Source organism: Sinohyriopsis cumingii, chromosome 15 (genome assembly GCF_028554795.1).
Source record: "Sinohyriopsis cumingii isolate HCF-2022 chromosome 15, ASM2855479v2, whole genome shotgun sequence".
Lineage (NCBI taxonomy): Eukaryota > Metazoa > Mollusca > Bivalvia > Unionida > Unionidae > Sinohyriopsis > Sinohyriopsis cumingii.
Window position 1 is genome coordinate 35546528 of NC_142975.1, and position 21812 is coordinate 35568339.

Sequence of the window (21812 nt, forward strand, 5' to 3'; positions counted from 1 at the left end):
ACAAAACAAAACAAAAAATATGTTCATGCTTGGAATGTGCACAACATTTAACTGCACAATAACAGCTTAAGTTGCATCTCTAAAGAAATTAAGACATAATTGCTTAAAATAAGACAAAGTGTTGAATCAATGATTTGATGACTTGCCTTTTCTTTGATATTTTCAAATGATGATGGAGACACTACAGAAAAGCACACTAAGAAGACGTCTGTCTGTGGATAACTTAGTGGTCGTAATCTGTCATAATCTTCCTGACCTGCTGTGTCAAACAAGCCTAGAGTGTATGGCTCTCCCCCAATCATCACTGTCACCGCATAATTATCAAATACCTGCAATTAAACATCGAGGAATAAAAAATTTAATTTAGTTTTCCACCTGGTGGTGATAGAATAATTAATAAATATTAATGGATGAGAAATTTTATGTTACAGAGAGGGGCATGTAGAAGTGTTTCATGATCTTAATTCCTGTCATAACCACAGGACAACGTAAGACGTTTCATTTATCCATGCACTGTGATGGAGATGGAGAGAATATGGAAAGGATGAGGAAAGTCTCTCCATGTTGACTCATTGTAAATGTTCCAAGTCACTGTATTTGGATACAGTGTATCACCTCATTTTGGGAAGGGGTACCAGACAGATGCCCCCTCCCATTTCCTCCGCCCCAAAAAGTGTTTTCATGTTTCTATGTTTCCCCCAGGGTTGGTGTTTTTATTTTAATATAGAATTTTGATCAAAAAAAATTTATTTTGTAAAAATTTTAATGTGGTATTTTTATTCCTAGTGTATTCTAAAGGGTTATTCATTCAGCCTAGGCTTCTACTGCCTTGCCGAATTCCCTTCCCTTGCTAGTTTCAAGTGACCTTTGCTAAGGGTCTACTATGTCCTATGTATGCTACATGTGTTGTGCTATATTTGTACGTTATAGACTTGTGTGTAGGGACAGCATTGAGATCATATTTCCCCTCGAGTTTTCTTCATCTTGGTGTTATTTATGTTTTTAAATTTCTAGTGCACAAGCATTGCAGTTAAACATCTGGAGGACATCTTGCTGAGCTCAATGGAAATCGCGTGAAAGCTTGCGAGATTTAGGGAAGCCACTCCGTCATAACATTGCCTATGCTAGAGTGATTCCGTTGCGCATGTTCCCTGCGTTGCACTCTGCTATATGAATAGTGGAGTGCAACACAGGGAGCATACGAAGCAGGGAACCAGACTATGCCTATGCTCGAAGGATACATGATGCCATTCCTCATCAAAAGCATTGGATATTAAATAAAACCTAATCAAATTATGCAAATCCTTTGCATAAAAAAACACACAGCAACAAAACGTGTGCATCAATTTTCACCAGTGTGAATCACTGACGCACAAATGTGCATAAAGGGAAACACTGGAAAGGATGTAACATGACTGTCACGTGAACAGTTAAGTTACATGATATGTGACAAAATAAGAAAATTCCTTAAACAGGTAGCAAATAGACTCAACAAAAACTGTTTACCTTTAATTACAAATATATACTGACAATTAAAATTAAACAATTCGCAAGGAAACACAGTAATGTGATGCAAGATTGTGTTCAACACTTTGTAAAACATCCAAATCTATACTATCAAGGCTAATTAAGAATGATGCTTTGGCCCAAAGTTATGTATTTTGATAAAAATGCACAGGTTAGGATTTCCATGCATCTGAAATAGATAAAATTTAAACTGAATGTATCAAAACCTATGGGTGAACATTTGTTGAAAACAATGCCTGCACACTGTGACCTATGCTGCTCTGCACATATTAATGAGTACAAAGAACATACAAGGACAAAATAAAATCCTGATTAAGTTATTAACTCATTCGGCCCTAGCACTGTCATCAGTATCTCTGCTGCTATGCCCCAGAAGCACTAAGCTGTGTCTAGCTGCTTGTGCCCCAGAGTTTTTACCTGTTTGAAAAATTTTGAAAACATCGTGCACATGCATTCACTTTTACCTTAATTTCTCTCCTTATATCCAATTAAATTCCATGAAATTTTCACCATTTATTCCAAATGAATTTGTCTGCACTGTAATGTATTTTTTTTCCCTATTTGTCCAAGTCTTTCACAACTTGTTTATACAGTAATTTACAAAATTATGTGCAACGTTTATCCGCAAGAACTCTATCTTCATTGCTGTCAGCATCCTCATCTAGGGACGATTCAATCTCAGAAACTTCTATGTCCAAATCTAAATCTCACAAATTATCCAACTGCTGAACATATCTTTTCTCAGCTTGCTCAATATTTTCAAGATCAAACCAGAGAAACTCATTTTTGCTCTTATCAAAAACCACTCTTACGTCCGCCATCACTTATGATTTTTCATGAATAGAACACGCGTAGTTAAACCACTCTCAAACAGTAACCCTTGGCTTCTGAAGAATTCAAATTTCCACAAATGGAAGTAAAATCATTTCTGATTGGTTTAATAGTTGTTTATTTCTTGGAATAAACCCATTTCTAACCAATCAGAGATGTTGTATCTAACACACATTCATCACACACTGGAGACAGGATCAGCCATTGAAGCCACTAAACAATTCCCGACTACAGGCAAGATCGGCCAATAAATGCAGAAACCGGATCACACCTACAGACGGGATCGGTGCTGAATGAGTTAAACAGATAAAGATAAAGTCATCTAATTATGGGAGATAAGTGATTTATTAGCTAAGAAGATAGCTGTTTAATTGCTCAGTGTAAGAAAAACATGAAATATAGCCTCTAATTATAATTTACCTGTTACAAATTAACATGAAGATCGCTATTATTTAATTGCTAAGTATAAACAAATATTTTCTAAAGGTGGAAATATGCAAGGGTATGCACAAGTAACTTACTGTGGGTACATATTCTGATGGAAATTTGTTAGTTGTATAGGAGATGAGTAGACAGGTTTTCCCAACAGCTCCGTCTCCCACCACCACACATTTTATGGTCTGCATCCTGCAGTTGCCTCTTCTGACCTACGTCTTCTTCAAAATTACTTAAGATGATTTGATCCTGAAAAAAACAAATAATACTTGTACAACTCATACATGTATGCAATTATGACTGCAGTGTTCCCTTGCTATAAAACATTGCAGTGTTTCGAACCGTACATATATTAACTCAAGATGATGCATCACAAACTGACTTAAAATTATTCACTTATTTTATTTTTGCATTAAATACGATTAGATTTTCAATTTAATAAAGAAAAGAAAACAGTATTATTTGAAGTCAACCATGATAGAAAAACGTATTATCCAAAGCTAACTGTAGAATACAAACTTGTGTAAGCAATATGACAGTGATAGTGGCATAAGTTTTCACCAGGCAAGAAGCACATGCACAATATGCAAGGTAAAGCTTGGGCAGTCACATGTATGATTTCTATGGACAGGAGCTAAAACCTGGACATTTAGCATAGCCATATTATGATATGAAAACTTTTTATTTCTTTTAGCATTTTGAATAATATTGGGAAAAGTGTTTCAACTGCACACACTTTGGGAATTATACTTTTGGCAGGTAAAGTTTTTTGTTTATATCGAATAGGGTTGTTCTCAAGGATTCTTTTTTATTCTTTACAATTCATTCTAGAGTAATGTATTTTCCCTGCTTCCATATTTATTATAACCAAGTCACTGTGTATACTCTACAGACTATTATGTTTATGAAAGATGTTGATTGTAATTTATGTTCATGTAGGTAACACTAGTACATTAAATATACTATCCTCCACTGTTGTAACATGTTTGTATTGATCAGCTGCAACATATATATATTTCATATTTTCATTGTTTTGCATTCATACAATTTTAAGTTTTCTTTAGTTTAGTGTAGTATGAGATAAGAACTGAAAACATGAACAGAGCATTTGTATAAAATGGAACATGAAGGCACAGTAGGTAATTTTAACTCAAAAATAATGTACACACATAGCAAGAATAATTTCAATTAATGACTCAAAACATTTTTCATTTTGTAGCCACTTCCCACCCTCGAGAGCTAGGGCCAGGTTGAAAGATTGCAAAAAGGGAGATTGTGCAAGCCAGGAAATCCTGCCACAAGGGTGGACAAAGCCGAGGATGTCGTAAGAACGCCAGACATGAGAGCTGCAGTCACATGAAGTACCCTATAATTCATTATACAGTGAAGAAGCCATTAGTGGGCATGCCTAAACAGTGAATAAGCCATTAGAGGGCAATACAAAGTGAGGAAGGCATTAGAGGGCAATCTAAAGTGATGGAGCTATTGAAGGGCAATACAGAGTTTGGAAGCCATTAGAAGGCAATCTAAAGTGAGGAGGCCAGTAGAGGGCAAACTAAATGAGAAAGCCATTAAATGGCAATACAGATTGAGGAAGCTGTTACTTGTGTTAGAGGGCAATCTAAAGTGAGGAAGCCACTAAAGGGCAATACAGAGTGAGGAAGTCGTTAGAGGTCAATCTAACGTAATTAAGCCATTAAAGGGCAATACAGAGTGGGGAAGCCATTAGAGGGCAATCTAGAATGAGGATGCCATTAAAGGGCAAAACAATTCAATGCAAATATTAGCGAACTATCAAATGGATTAAGGTACTGTTTTAGCAACTTGTTTATTTCATAAGTATTGAGAACCAATGAAAATATAATTTCACATCATTATATAAACAGCTTATAGTGTTACTTTTTATGTTACAACACTCAACAGCACCTCAGCAAAACAGTGGCTGCATGAATCCAACCAAAAGCCATGTTTGATAATGTATCACAAAATTTATATAAATATTAAGTACAACTTAATAATAACATATTGAGCAAATATTTTTTTTAAAAAAGCAAGCATTTAAAAAAAAAGTCAAACAAGATTACAAATGTTCTGAACACTTATCAAATGAATTCTTTTTCTTGAGCAATTACTTTTGAAAAAAGGTGTTCAGTTTTCTTATAAAAATTGATAGTTTTATTTAATGCCATTGACATGTATTAATACTACAACAATAACACTCAATCGAGACATGCTGAAAAAGAGTGACACGTGGACATGTATTCTGTCATGTTGATTCTGAAATTACGAAATAGTTCAATACTGATAAAAGATTGCAATTTTATGGGAGCTCTCAAATGCCACAGGTATAAAAAAACAATACAATCTAATCACAGGGATTTAATAATTTACAAGTTACTTGCCCAGAGAACAGCCTGCTGAAGAACTTAACTTGCCCTTGTAATACCTTAACTGGACCCAAATGTAAAATCACAAAATGAGTAAAATTTTATATATTTTAAATAAGTCACTTTCTATTTGTTTAAACTTTTGTATTCTTATCTTTATTGGCACCTTAAAACCATAGGCAAATAATATTTACAGTTATCTATATGCAGCACATCCTTTTATTCAAATGCACTCAAATACACACATTAAATATATCTTTGGAGGTATATTTATATAGACTGACCAGTTTTTAATCATTCATTGATGAATGTAAATACTTTAAGTTCCACTTTCTCTGTTGTAGATTGTTGACATGATTTGCATCCACTCTATTAATAACTACATGACATGGACAGAACATACTTTGCGCCTGTAAATGGTATATGTAAGATAAGACTAAAATGGAAATATATAAGATTTTCATGAATCTTTATTTCTTATTTCCTTTTCTGCTTTGAATGCATAAAAAGTAATAAAGAATATAAAAGGATAGCTCTATTATTTATAATAACCAATATTTATGAATTCACTAATTTAGTTGAAAAATATTTACATCATCTGCACATTTTGCTTAAGTTGTCTTCTTTCTATTGATATTTATATGTGGGCCCCTCTCAAGCTCCTAACTATATTAATTAGTAACCATTAAGCAGTGCCCCCCCCCCAAACATTAGGTCTAAATTTTATAAAGAATTTAATGTGTTTGTGTGTACCCTTTCTTTTGATCAAGTTGTTGTTGTTGTTGTTGCTGTAGGGGTTAACGCCCTTTTTCAGCACACGAAAGGCTATACATGGCGTCCAATATTAATGGTGGAGGAAGAGCCCAGGAAAATCCCAGAAAGAACCACTGACCCACAAGAAGCTATTGGCTGAATCTGAGACTCGAACCCACGCAGACAAAGGTGAGATGGCAATGATCCATAACGGACAGCGCTTTAGACCACTTGGCTACTCGGGGCCCCAATCAAGTGATGTTATAGTACCATTAAAATAAAAAATAAAAACACCAAAACAATAATAATAGAAACGAAGCATATGGTCTCAGTTCAAGCACATAGCTAAGAAAATAAATTGATTTCACAGTATTTTAGACATCTGTTCATTATATACTCAATAATATGCACCCCCTTATAATGCTATTCATTATTTTCAGGGATAAATATTTCATGTCACTTTTCAGTATTCTTCACAAGTGCACACCAACAGTAAATCACAATATTACCGACACTTCTTAATTACATCTTGTAACCAAACTTAAAATACAAACAATGATCCATACTACTGCAAAAATATATTTGAAACAAATAACAGTTACAAATAATTTATATGATCATCAGTGTTGAGCTTAGATTCTGAAGGTTTCATCAAAGCAGTGTCAAGTTCAGTGCTACATGTATGCTGGAATGAGGATCACTGACTTGTCTTATTCATTTCATTAGTAGGTACTTTTCAACTTCTGTAGCTGTTCAACTGAGTGCTGACATTAGGATTCAAATGGATGAACAGGTTCTGATTTACTAAGCAACAATGCTTCTAGAGTGTTGCCTCTCATTGGTGACCTCTGCTCTGTTCTGTTCATGTGTACTGTGGAGAAGATTCTTTCACAATGTGTATTACTGTAGGGAATGGTTTAATAGTCGATCACTTTATGCTTCTCTGATTTTATATGGTGAGAGATGTTGTTCCTGCCACCACTCCTAACTGACATATCAGTTTAACACAGTTTGCAGAAGGCATAACTGTTGCCCATTCTGCTGGCAGAAATGAACAGCCAGGTCTTGCTGTATGATGTGAGAAACTGCTGTACTCATCACTTCATGTCTTTGAAGTTAATTCTTCAATCACTCTTTTCCTCATAGATATTATTTCAAATACATTTCCAAAACCAGACTCAGCCATGATGCTGTTTACTTGAGACATGCACCATTGCAAAGCATTTTGCACTCGACCCTTCTATTTAATACAATGGCTGAGAGATATTACTATACATCCCCATTTGTTTGTACTCCCCTAGTGATTTCAATAACGAAAACATTTAATGTGATAAAAGGTGCACAGAAGTAAGTAAATTGAATCACTGATTTATGATTTCTAACCAGATTGTGACCAGAATGGCACTAATACAGGCATCCCTTGCACCTTTCATGCTTAATGGACTTTCCATACTAACATGGCGCCATATTGCGCACACTATCGGCTAGTTTATTTCTATCAGACAACATAATGATGTAGTTGATCCTATTTGGTAACTGCCATATAATTCCATAAATTAACATTACGTTGAGAATTTGGAATTATATCCCTCTGCACACATGATCACAGAAATTAAACCACTTGTTAAATCCACGTAAAAGGCAAATTTGTTGTTATTTTCCATTGCCTGATTCGACACTGTAAATATCTGAAACAGACAACATATGTATGTATATTGGTAGTTATGCACATACCCCTTTGCTAGAAATGGACTCATCCCGGAACTGGAAATGGATCTCGATCATGTCCGTCTATTATATTGAAAACTTCCGTTATGCGTGAAACATGCAATGATGTTTGGGACACTTTACTCACAGTCAAATTAGAAATTATAAATCAATGCACTTATTATCACATTAAAGGTTTCCATGATTGAAATATATAGGAGGGTACAAACAAATGAGGATGTATAACTACGGCAGGTTGCTACTGCTTTGCTTTCATATTTATTTCCTTTTTTTTCTCGTACTTGCCAAAATTGGATTTAGTTCTTGAATTCACATTTCCATATATTTTTTTCCATAGTAAATACGGAAAATTACGGAGGGTGCACAGGCCTGTTGTACAGTAAAACCTGCCCTGAAAGACCACTTCTATGTGAGACCATCTGTCTTGAGAGACTACATTCTTAATGCATAAAAATCATTGATTATATAGGATTGTGACCTGTTTATGGGTAACCAAATGTCTTAAGACCATAATTTTGGGGCAAGAGAGGTGGTCTTTCAAGACAGGTTATACTGTATAGTTAATTGGAATAAGAGGTGGCTGTCTGGATGAATACATGAAGTTTCACAGAAATGTTTTTGCAATGACTAAGAAAGTTTTCTCAATGAAACCTTAATTTCTACCTGTGATTCATTATAACAAATGGTGGAAGCTGTAATGTGTTTTTAATAATTAGTGAAATGTATTTTTTTAGTAAAACACTAATTTTTTGTGTAACTCATTATCCTGGTTGGTGGAATTTTAGCATAACCAAAGGTCTCACTAGGATTTTAAAACTAGGAGTCCAGGACTCCTATCTGGACTCCTTTTTGGTAAAAATAAGAGTCCCACCATCAAAAGTTGCAGTCCCTTTCTTAAAGAATCAACAGACGTGAGTGCATCTATTTTTAGATGGAGAGCTTTTCATAATTTAATCACTCATTTTAATATAGCTTCATTACAACAGTCCACTGACAGGATTGCAAATTTATGGTTTATTTATTTGTCTATGTCCTTGTAGTAATTTTAGGCAATAGTTAAATAGCATCTGATTTGCTGTTTTTCCCCGTATTTTCTCAAATTCGCATCAAGTCGGAAAATAGCTTAGACCTTAATGCATATCTCGTGAATTCCACAATATAGTATTGTCCATATGTTTCTGACCTACATAATTTGCATTCAATGATTTGTATATTTTTCTGAAAATATTTACGCTATGATTGATGAAAAGAAGACAATCTAATAAACTGGTACATCCCAGACTTAGCTTAGTCCGCCATTATTTCCCATTAGGCCTAATGGTTCACTTACAGTTTCAAACTAATTTTATGACGAAATAGTGTACAAGAAGCAGTTAATATATATCCAGATCACCAATTCTAATCTTAAAACACATGTTTGTATGTTTTATCATCATATGATATCATGCAGGAAATCGACAGTTGCTACCTTACTCGGAAAAGTGTTAATGGTTAATCAACTATAAAAACATATCCTTGTGAATGGGCAAGACTTTGTTTGTCAACATAATTGATATCAAAACAAGGCCTAGCTACAGATGTCTTGATGAATACATTTCGCTACAACAGTAGAACTAACCAGGCTAAGGCGAGGGGAATTTTTAAAAAAAGTATGGTCAGTCAATGTACCTCTTAAATAGCTCTTGTTTGTCCATCAGAGTGATACTGAATTTTGTCAATCCAAGTAAGGACTTATTCCAAACACTACGGTAGGCATCACACACTTTCTTACACTTAGCTACTGTCCTATCCGAACTATCAACTCTAGCAGCTTTAGCACTCTTCTGAATCTCGTTACAATTTTCGCAAGTTTGTCGTTTAACCCCCCCAAAAAAACTTTTCCAAATTTATGAATGGCATTTTGTCTAAGTCCCAACAAGTCTTGATTCTGACGTCACATGTACTACTTATTCCGATACATTCGGAAATGAACACAAGAACGAAACCTAAAGTTGATTATTTGATGTACTTCTATAAATGACCACATGTACATCTCTGGGTCTTTTGGACTCTGAATTCAATCACTGTAAATATCAGTATGTTTTCCCATCTGGCCGTCAGTCAAAGCCTTTGAACTTGCCGTCCAGCTATTGCATCATGTTCTTTTTTATCTACTCTTATGATGGCAACATGTATGTACATCAAGGGGTCTTTCATTCACTGAATTCTGTCATTGTAAATATCAGCACAGCTAACTGATCAACACATTTTCCCACAAAGCAGGTGGCTGAAGCAGGACCAGCAAGTCTTTGAATTTGGCCACACATCTATTACGTGCGTACGGAGGACTCCCACCTCAGTGATTTTCTGCATCCCAGATAAAAAAAATTGGCATCCAAATATCCATAATTAAGCGTTTCCGAGATCTCTGATTACTATTATATGAATCAAGAATATAATGGACTGAGTAGGTTATGGATCAATTCAAGCTAGTTACAGTTAAAAAATGTTAATGGGCTGACTATGCTATGGGCCAAGTTGTCACAGAATTCAAGTAGTCACATAATTCTTTCAAACACTTGGTTAAAAAAGCAGATGCTAAACTCTTAATGCCAGTGTGCAATGAAATCAATTTTGAGAAACATAAATCTATTAATTATTAACATGAAGAACAATAGAAAATGGTACAGCAAAACCTGTCCTGAAAGACCACTGCTAACTGAGACCATCTGTCTTGAGAGACTACATTCTTAATGCACAAATTTATTGATTAAATAGGACTGTGACCTGTTACGGGAGACCACATTTCTTAAGAGACCATAATTTTTTGGCAAAAGAGGTGGTGTTTCAAGACAGGTTCTACTTTACTAAATAGTGTGCAGGGTTAAACTGTATTTCATTTGAGGACTACATCCATCGACACACTATCATTAAACTATATTTCATTTGAGGACTACATCCATCGACACAATATCATTAAAATGCTACAATCTACAGATTATTATTAAAATATATTAATAATATTTGACAAAACAAACCTTAACTTTTTAAATAACAATCATACTTTTAATATTAAAAATGATGCATTTGAGCGCATCTCAACAAGGAAGTGTCTACTTGCACAGACAGCGTGTGGCTAATTTTGAAAAGACTTTGCCATGCAGCCAGAACAGAAAGGCTATCCGCATGGCAATAAGTAAATGAATTACGACTAAGTCCGAAATATTCTGATTGTTTCCAAATTTAAAGACCATAAAATACAAAACTCCACAGAAGAGGGAAAGCCCAGCTATTTCCATCACATGAAACTTATTAATGAAGAGCCTGATGTTGTTTTAGAAGCATTATGAGAAAAGAATATTATCTGGATTAGTTAGTCAATTATGTTCCTGAATAGTATGATTTGATAGTGTTAAAACTACTTTCACTTCCAAAACCAATAGCTAAACTTACGAGTATTCCCTGTAGCTCATTACTAATTAAAAGGATCATTCAGCACAAATTATCATTAAGTGCAAGATGTAAGAATATTGTGCACTTGACTTTTCCAACCATACAGTTAGGATGAATGGGCTGTTTACATACTGTGGGTAATTTTTTTGACATGAGATTATTGATCTGATTTGTAATAGAAATAGGTGTGTTATTGCAGAAAATGAAGCAGAGAGAATATAAACATGTACCAGTTTTACCTACAATCACTTGAAAAAAGTAATGGAAGATAAGCAGGGATCGTTCTTGGCCTCGCCAATGTTGCAAATTGCTATTTTTTTTCCTTACTGGCGACAAAAATATCCCATCTGGCGATTTTTTTGGTGACATACTTTTTGGTTATTTAATTTGTACATACAATCATGGATTTAGACTGGATAAATTAAAAGGGAGAACGAAAGGAAGCCACAAGCTTGACTAAGCAATGCATTTGAATCAATCTGTTACACAAACGATCCTTTGTTCGTATTGACAACCCCATCTTTACAGTGCATTGTTACATCATAATCTGCTTATGCTGACATCTGGGCTGAGTACTGTATGCTGTGATACAGTCAATCATGCTACCGAACTATACCTACAACTGACCGACTTCTGAAGACGCGAATAGAACAGATACAATTAACTGAATGGCTAATCCTTCTGTTTTTTTTTTTTTTTTTTTTTTTACATATAGTTTACATATATATATACAATAGTTTTGCTGAACCTTCACAGAAAACTGATAACCTTTGAAGTACTGACTACTGTGTATAAATACAAAGCAAATGGAAAAAATCTCAATCACAATTATATCTGTCGCCATTACAGCATTTTACTCATTGATCTTTTCCTTTTGCCATCAATCCGTGTTACAACTGCAGAGACTTAACTCCGCAACAAGAAACAGCAAAAAAAAAAAAAAAAAACGGTTTTGCATAATTAATAATAATTATTTATTTCTCAAAATACAGGAGTGAAAGAATCCCTAAATTGGGTGTGAATTTATGCTTATATATACGGTCCAATATTGCCAGGTGTTGACTCATGTAAGTTTCATTCGTGGGAATGGAGATCCTATTTTGCTTGTCGAGAAAATTTATACAGCATTCAGTGATCATTCTTGGGATTTAGGAAGCAATTCACTACAAGTTTTGTGAAGCTAGCCGGGGGGAGGGGGGGGCTGCTGAGAGACTACTGGTGTCACCTGTCAGCACTGTAGACTGTGAACGTGGATTCAGTAAGATGAACCTCATAAAAACTGACATCAGAAATAAACTCTGCATCTCATCTCTCGAGAATTTAATGAGAATCAGCATGTACAGATGTGAAAATTTAGACTTTGAAACTACATTCAACAAGTGGGCAGCCCTAAAATCGCGACGGATCTTCATGTAACACTTTGTAATATTTTGTTAATGCTTGTTGTAATTAGAGTATTAACTAACCCATCTTTTGTAATTTTCATTGCCTGTTACATTAATAGACCAAATTAACACTTGAAAAAATGTACACTACTTGTTCTGGCGACACTTTTTGAAAATTGGCGACAAAATATTGAGGTTGGCGATTTTTTGGCGACAACTTTTAAAAGCCAGGACCATCCCTGATAAGGTATGTGGCAGACATACGAACAGTTGCTTGAAGTAAATTATGCAACAGGCGGACATGCAAATCGTCTTTCAAAAGTGGCCACATGGCGGCTGTGAGAATAGTAATGGTCTTTGAGTAAAAGGTCGCACCCAATAACAGAGTTGCCATCTAAAAACATTATAAAATTGTAGGTTATAGCTTTAAAAGAAATACATATATTTTCAAAAGCTTAATTTCTTTCAATCAATACACATTCATTTATCATGTTAAGTCCCCTCTATAGGCTGCACAACGCCAACTTTTCAACGAAAATCTCACCCACCCACCCACTTTGCCAATGACGAGGGATTCTTCAACGCATGTGGCATTTCACCTATAGCAGCACACTTTGCCCAAAATGAAGTCATTAATACTGTTAAAACCAAGAATAAAAAACGTTTATATCTGCAAAATTGCGCTAAAATATATTGTATATGGCTACGATCACCCAATGACAGCTCATCTATACAATACCGGAAGAGATTTCCGCCATTTTTTATCTTACCAACCCCCTTCGCCGTCTAATTTTCACGATAAACAGACGTTAAATGCACTGTTCCTAAAGTTACGAATTTAAAGCGTATTTCACTGCACAATAAATTATCACCGAATGTCGGGAAGGGCGCTATTCTGTTACCTTAATATTTCCTCCCGGGGCGGTGGTGAAACTAAATCTCATTAACATGGATTCCGGAAACTTGAATTGCGCATGCTTTTAAACTTTGACGTAATTTTATGCTGCTATTTTAAGAATTTGTCGTTCCACACCTGTATACAGACAAAATGAGTTCGGCTAATTAATACCAGTGTCATTTATAACCTTATGGTTCGTGTTATATATAGTAACACATTTTGATTAGCTGATATTTTAGAACAGATATATTTGTGATGTAAATTTAAACTTTATATGATTTTAGACTTCGGTAGTGGTGGTCTTGACTACTGTTGGACAGTGGGTCACTAGGGTTGGTGTCACTAGTGTGGTATCTCATGGGGTCCCCCCCCGATGGATCTCCTTACTGCACAAAAATTCAAAACTGTTAAAGACAAATCATGTGCGGTAACTCATGGCGTCACCCCATGGACCTCTTTCCTGCACAAAAATTCTTTTTTTATTTTTATTATAGACAGTCATTTTGATGTCACCCCCTCTGATGGTGTCACCCTGTGCGGTCCGCAATTCACCCGCCCCCCTCCCCCCCCAGTGACGCCACTGATGTTTGATACAAGTAAGGAAATGATGTTATATAGACTGTATGTCTACCCGTAAATACATCACTATCCTGTTTGTTGTTGTTGTTGTTGTTGGTTTTTGTATACAAAGGGAAAATAAATCTTTGAAGCAAATTATAAATGACAATCGACACATTACACTTGACGATCGCATTCTTGGAAAAACGTTTTCAGGTACTATCTCCACTGGATTAAGTAGCCATTTTTTTCCTATCATGTACAAGGATATTCAGTCGAGGCCAGACAAAAGCAAACACCAAAATATGATAGTTATTTCGCTGGAAAAAATATAATCAAGGGGATTTAATTATGAGAGTATCGATTATGAATTGGACTGACGTATTTATCTGTGAAAATTTAAATGATTCATCGGTTCAGCTCAGAAAGATTTTTAGTTCTGCAAGTACTATTATGTACGAAAATACAAATGTAAGAATAAAACAAAGAACATACAGGGGATAATATACGATACATTAGAACGCATCGAACATAAAGATATGTTCATCTAAAAAAAAAAGAGAACCAACAAAAGAAACAAGACGAGGAAGAGGAGAGGTATTCCAAAAATGAAGAAGAACCCGACCCTGTCAAGAAAGGCAAGACATCCAGACCACGAGAACAAAGTGAAGAAGAAATTAAAGTATAAAAAGAGATAGTGAATGACGAAGAAAATTGATTTTCTGTGATGAGTTGTGAAAGTTCGTTATGATTTTAAGAAAGGGAACATACCCGAAAGAAGTCGTATCTTTGTCTTGATTTGTGTAAACTATGGATAAACAACACACACACACACACACACACACACACACACCTTGTAAACGTCATGGGGAAAAGGGCTTTACATTTTAATACATTTGGCAAACTTTGAGTAATATTTCTTTCTAGAGATCTGAGTGGCCCTGAAAAAGACCGTTGGTTGTTGATATCTTTTGTAATAAACTAATGCACTCGACACGATGAGCTTTAAATTTCCTTGCCACGGCCAAGTCCTGCTTCTTCTTCTGCTGCTGTTTTGTTTTTGGTAGTCGTTGATGATGACTTTTCGGTGGTAGTGAGCGTACAGGTAACGAAATCTGCTGAAATATTTGGCACGGGAAGGTCTCTTTCTCTTGGGTCGAGTTGATACATTTTCTCAAATATCTTGACTTTGCCAAAATATCTAGTAGCACAACGAACATTTGACTTTCACAACCATTCTCCTCTCCTTCGCACTTTCTATTCTCTTTTCTCTGTTGAGTGACAGAGGCTTTCTCTGCTTCTTTCTGCTGTTGTAAAAAAAAAATTAAAAAACACAAAAATCTCTGGTTCTTCATTATATCTGCTTATACGGTCCTCTACCAAATACTGTTACCGTTACACATTATTGCGAAGAGGAAAGAAAATCAGCTAAATCCCAATTAAAAGCATCTTCTTCTAGAAGCAGAATCGTGGTTGCTTTCTTAGCTGACATTCCGTCATTCCTCCACCGCAGGCAGACACCAAGATATCATCTTTTTAGTTTCCGCCATGTTCAAACAATATCACATGGAGTCATTGTGCACGAATGCTGGCCCGCGTATGTACTGAATGTAACATCAAGAAGCGCTCTCTTCTGATTGGAAGAGACTCCACATTCTGACTGACTTTTGTCACGTGGCGAAAATCAACTCTAACGTCACGTCTGTATGTAAAGAGCAACAAATTAGTTCGAAACACGTGGCCGATCATTTTGTTAATTTTCTTGACTTACTGAAGTCAGTCTAATACTTCTCTTGCAAGTAATTTTAAACTAAGCACAATTCTTTCAAAATAAAATGTTGATATGTGTTTTTCAAAGTGTAAAATTGTCGATGCTTATTGGCACTTCCGTTGTCAGATCTTCATTTTCGGAGGTTCTTAGGTTTCCCAGATGTAAAGTTCTTCAATTTCGGAGGTAAGTAAATTTTGCTTATTGTTCGCGATCCAGTAATGACTAAATAGAAGTGATCAGTGATCAACTTTTTTATATAAAAAAAAACATAAAAAAGCACAAAACAAAATCAAATCAAAAGCTTGGCGAAACTTGTCAGTCTGTCTCGATCTGCACTTACACCATAAATACAACCGTCTTGCCACATGGTTTCACCTGTTCCCACGAGAATATGTGGACAAAGTTGAACCCTCTACGACTGTGTCTGGTGTGTTGTTTAATTAAGATTACGTCATGTATATGAAGACATCTTGGGAGATTACTAGAATCACCGATAGGGCTATTTGGAAGAGAAGATTATATATGGAAAGACAAGATTGTCTGAGGTGGATGTTGATGAATGTACAGTATGACGAAGTTTAAGGAAGACAAGAAGTCCAATGATATATCATTTATGTTAACTCGACTGAGTCAACAATCACAAATGGCACTTTCAGGGCCACTCCCATGCATCGAGTTATACACTTTCACTCTAGCCAAAACAGTTTAGTGTGTTGTTTATGTGTTTGCCTATGTTATAAACTCAAAACTTCAAACCTTTTGACTCCATAAACCTTTCTGTCCCTTAAACATTTTTTGTCTCATAAACTCTTCTTTTCCATACGCAGTTTTACCCTATAAACACATTTCATGTTAAATTTTTTCCAAGTGGACCCTGCTTGTTAAATTCCTGTTATGCTCACAAGTAGGGCCGGCGCTACCATATATATAGGCAAACTAGGCAGCCGCCTAGGGCGCTGATTTCAGGGGGAGCATTTTTTAATTTTTTGTATTGTTTATAAGTTTTGAAATTGATATTTTCCGGGGGGGGGGGGGGGGGCGCCAGAATCTAACCTTGCCTAGGGCGCCAGATAGTCCGGCAGGGTCTGGCGCCGGCCCAGCTCACAAGTGGTCCACATAATGCGCTCAAAATAATCTGTCTCATGCAAAATTCATTTACAGGACGTAAAGGACAATACACATTAGTATGAGAGAAAAGTGATTTATTAATATATGTATCTACATGTAATGACCATAACATGTACAAAGTTTTATAGTGTGTGCAAGTGTGTGATTTAGATTTTCAAGGTTGCTTAAACAATTTTAGTTATACCGCTACGATACATGCAGTGTGGAGCTTTATAGTGGGGCACTGGGTCATCATGCCGCAGACATGTAGCCTCGTGTCCAACCCAGCCACATTATCCTGACATCAGGCCGACCATTCATATCACTAACTTCTTAATGCTAAGCCCCAGGCGAGGCCAGATGCTTGTATCAGATTTGTAAATCTTTGGTATCACTCGACCGGGGTTCGAACACTTTGACCTCCTTCATCCGAGACAGACTCTCTGACCACTTAGTCCACCGGAGCGCTCAAGTTTCATACTTATGATATGAGACTAGTTGAGTTTACAATATTATGTCGTAACCTACATCAGGTTTCAAGTCAAGAAATTAAATAACTCAAACAATTTAAAAAGTGCTGAACACACTAATTTAGCGATTCGCGCATCTTAACGTGATGACAGTAACATTTCCCAAGTTTCATGGAGAGCCAATGAAATATGTGAGACGTGCATCGATTATGTCATACCTTGCATTCAGCTGTCAGTCAAACGGCAATGACACCTATAGAAGAAGCCCGAACGCAGTGATTTGACGATATCCGCGTCTTCAGGCAATGACCAAAATATTTACAAGTTTTATGGCAATCCACCAAAAACGGAGGTACTAAGTGCGCTAACGAGACTGTTGCCGGCCGAAAGGTCCCCAGACTTTGGTTATATTCCATCCTCTTTCAGGACATATCACTTCCATAAAATTGTTTTTGGCCCTTGGATCATCTAAACCTTAGTGGTATTATTAGCGCAATAGTACACGAACAATTTGGCTGGCTCCAGTCTTACATGTAATCCACATTCGGAGCATCATCGTCCCTTTCTGATGCCAGTCGAATAACTACGACTGTGTGCAAAATATTCGGATGTAATCGTAGTGATACATCGCAAATTAATCATTTATGCAATTTTGAAATTGTAAAAATTAAGTAATTTTCAATAGCCTGAATCTGATGCTTGATTTAAAGCTAGCGATTACACGTCATCCAGTCATTGTGACGTAAATGAAATTATTATGACGTAAAAAATGACCATGGGGTTAAGGGCAGTTTAAAATCGCCATCATTTGCATCGACATTTGTTTCTTCTACTGTCTTGGGATCGAAAAGGACGAAGATGTTCCGATTGCTCAATGCGATCAAAAAACAAACTAAAAGAACCAGACTGTGTATAGTGGCTCAGATGTGCTTTATTGTGACATTTTCTGTATATTTTTACTTGTGCCGCGTGCTTACATGTAAGTTTATCAGTCCAGTCGGAACGTGTTCTGCCTTTTCCATCGCATACTACAAGAAACCCCATCATGCTTCTCACAGATCAAACCTTTTCAGAATATATCGCTGCCGTAAAGCTGTTCTGTCTTATCGGTGATATTAACTATAATATATAGTCTTCTCATACGATTGGATCCTCTCTCGCATCTACTGTAAGAGACTGAAATCCAAGTTAAATATAAACCAGGCAGAATAAAGCTGTGTTTGGAGGATCAGATGTCCTTCACTGTGACGGCATTAGTATATTGTGACCCTTGCCGTGTGGTGTCTTGTATTATCACATAGTCTGTACATTTTGCCTATAATGTGTGCAGTTTCATATTTTTTATATTATAACATGTGAACATATCACTTTGTAATAATAATAATAATAATAATGAGGACTTTGCATAGCGCCTAATCTTTAGAAGCTCTAAGCGTTTTACAACATTAGATACACCTATAAGATAAAAAAAAACATATAATGATATGATTACACAAATAAACACTATGCAATTAGAAAACATTAAAGAAACATGCTGAGAATATTTCAGGTAGGAAACATTATTAGGTCTTTAAGTTTGTTCTTGCAGTCGAAATAAGTGAGTTTTGAGAGCCCTCTTGAATGTGATATCAGTGTCTTTGTGTCTAAGTTCGATGGGCAATTCATTCCACGTTGCTGGGCCCTGGTATGCAAAAGAACTCTGCCCATATGACTTTGTTTTCATAGTGGGAATAATGAGTATACGATTGTCAGAAGAGGAGCGTAAGTATCTTGCTGGTGTGTACACATGGGTGAGATCGGATAGGTATGTTGGAATAGAGTCCGACAGTGAAACGTAGCACAGAGAACAAATTTTGTGTTTGATTCTGGATCGAATGGATAGCCAGTGTAGGGTACAGAACAGCGGGGAGGTGTGATCTCAACGTGGTACTCTAAGTATGATCCGAGCAGCCGTGTTTTGAACTTTTTGAAGTTTCATGAGCAGATATTGAGATGAAACAGACAGGACTGAGTTACAATAGTCCAGTCTTCAAAGTACTAATGAACACACAAGTGTTTTAGTGGCATCAACTGAAAGATATTTGCGAATTGAGCTGATGCGTCTCAGCTCAAGATATGCAGCCTTGCATATGTTCATGCCATGTTGGTGCAATGTGAGAGTACTGTCCAGAGTAACACCTAGGTTTCGTACTGATTGTGTGAATTTAATGTTGGTGTTGCTGATATTTATTGTTTGAGGTAAAGGATGTGAATGAGAAAGTCTTTGTGTTGTGATCGGAATGACCTCAGTTTTATCATCATTCATCTGCAGCTTGTTACATGTCATCCACGATTTCAAATCAGAAATGCACCTCTCTACACCTTGGATTGTAGCATCAACTTGAGTTGGGTGGCTAGATTTGTATATTGGGTGTCAGCGTACAATTGGTGAGACACTGGATGATGATCTATGACTGAGTGTACAGAATGAAGAGAACAGGTCCAATAACAGACCCCTGTGGAACACCACAACATATATTTACTGGGCTGGAGTGTATTCCATTTGCAGATAAAGTTTGTGTCCTGTTGACCAAGTAGGACTTGAACCAGAGTAAGGCTGTATCATTAATGCCAAATACATGCTGGAGACGGTGAAGTAACATATCATGGTCTATTGTGTCAAATTCTGCAGCCAAATCAATGGGGATAAGCACTGTAATCTTTCCGCTATTCAAAGCAGAGATAATGTCATTAGCTACTTTTTGAAGAGTAGTTTCAGTACTGTAGCAAGGGCGAAATGCAGATTGTATATTGCTAAATAGAATGGTTTAATTTAGATGAGATACAAGCTGGGATGTAACCACCTTTTCTAAGATTTTTTATATGAATGGGAGATTAGAAACTGTGCAGTAGTTCTTTAAATCGTTATGGTCTAGTGTTGGTTTCTTCAGCAGAGGCTTTACAATGGCAGATTTGAATGATGATGATAATTCCCCGGATGAGAGTGATGTATTAATAACATCAGTTAGTGAAGGCAATACTGGATCTAAGCACTCAAACAGAAGTGATGTTGGAATTGGATCAAGTTCACATGACTTTGGTGCACTCTTCATCAGGATTGTACGTACGAAATCCATAGAGACAGGTTCAACCGCTGATGATGGTTGCCGGTCAAATTTTGTATCCCAACTGTATGGTGACGACGAGTCAATTGAAATTGTGGCGTCAAGCTTATCTCTAATGGTTTGTACTTTGTCACGGAAGAAATTTGCAAACATGTCCGGAAGGTCAACTGGGGAGAAGGTAGTTGGAAGTGGCGCTGCATGGACTATATTTGTGACATTCTTCTTAGCGGCTTCATATATTTGCTTATGAATAGTGAGTCTGGCGGAAAGCCAAAGCCTCTCAGCTTTCGGCGGTCTCTTTTAGCAGTGCGAAGCTGGTCCCTAACACTGCTATACCATGGAGAACACTTTTGAATTGATACTCTGGACTTGGTAGCTGGGGCATGTTTGTCAAGCAATGAACGCAGGCAATTATCAAGTTGTTCTGCGGTAGGAGATAAGCAAGTTGTTAGGTTAGCTTGGATGTCGTGCATTAGTTTGGTTCTATTTATCATACGGACATTTCTCTTAGTAGCAGAAAAAGGTTGAGGGTTAGGGACTGATACATCAAGATGGCATATAATGCAGAGGTGGTCTGATGCAAGGTCATGGGATACCAGGGAGGACCGTAGAATGTTATCATCAGGTCTATGAAGAAATAGGTCTAAAATGTGACCATGTTTATGGGTGGGTTGGTTAAGTGATTGTTTGAGGTTGAAAACGTTCATGGAATCGATGAGTTTTGATGTATTTGGGTTTCCGGGACAGTCAAAGTGAAAGTTGAAATCTCTAAGAATAATCAGGTTGCCACGTATCGAATTTCCATAGTCCAGGAGATTCGGAAACTGCTCCAAAAAGAGAGAGTCAGCCAGCTTGTTTTTTCTACTAGGAGGAGGGCGGATTAGGCAGAAAAAATGGACTGATCTTTGCTCCAGTGTGAGTGTGTTTTGGACTAGTTCAAACGATGTGTGGTCCAAATTGAATGTTGCGGTGTGGTTAAGACGTTTTATCATGGAGTTCTTTGTGATGACAGCAATTCCACCTCCGCGAGAATTACGGAGGAACGACTTGATGGAGTAACCAGTGGGTGTTAGATCCACACGCTTGGGCTCATCGCCTGTTTTTAGCCATGTTTCTGTCAGGAAAAATATGTCAATATCCTGGTCGTTATGTGATTCTGATTGGTCAAAATAAGCACGTGAATATTATTATGCAGTATCCTATTTACTGATTGGCTGCGATCGTGGAAAACTTTTTCAGCCCCGCTTTCTGGAATATTTTGTTATCAATGAACATTTTTACCGCCATTTTTTAAACTGCGATTCATGAAATAAATTGGGGAAAATATGGTCTCGTCTGTTTCAATATGGTCAATTTACCCCTCCCCAGGAGTTTATGTTATGTATAACAGATCACAAAAAGAAAAATGGCTAAAAACCCACGACAA

The 21812-nt window shown here is 36.5% G+C and overlaps 1 protein-coding gene across 1 annotated transcript in view; it reads right to left on the reverse strand.

Annotated features, from left to right (window-relative positions):
- LOC149781594 (cdc42 homolog) overlaps positions 1–13509 on the reverse strand; it is a 29384-nt gene extending 15875 nt beyond the window's left edge. Inside the window, exons 1-3 of the mRNA XM_089935646.1 lie at positions 13381–13509; positions 2880–3042; positions 147–329 (exon numbers count right to left, since the gene is read on the reverse strand). Coding sequence (XP_089791772.1) covers positions 147–329; positions 2880–2984 — 288 coding nt within the window. The 5' untranslated portion in view covers positions 2985–3042; positions 13381–13509. The remainder of the gene's footprint in view (positions 1–146; positions 330–2879; positions 3043–13380) is intronic.
- Between the last annotated feature and the right edge of the window lie 8303 nt (positions 13510–21812).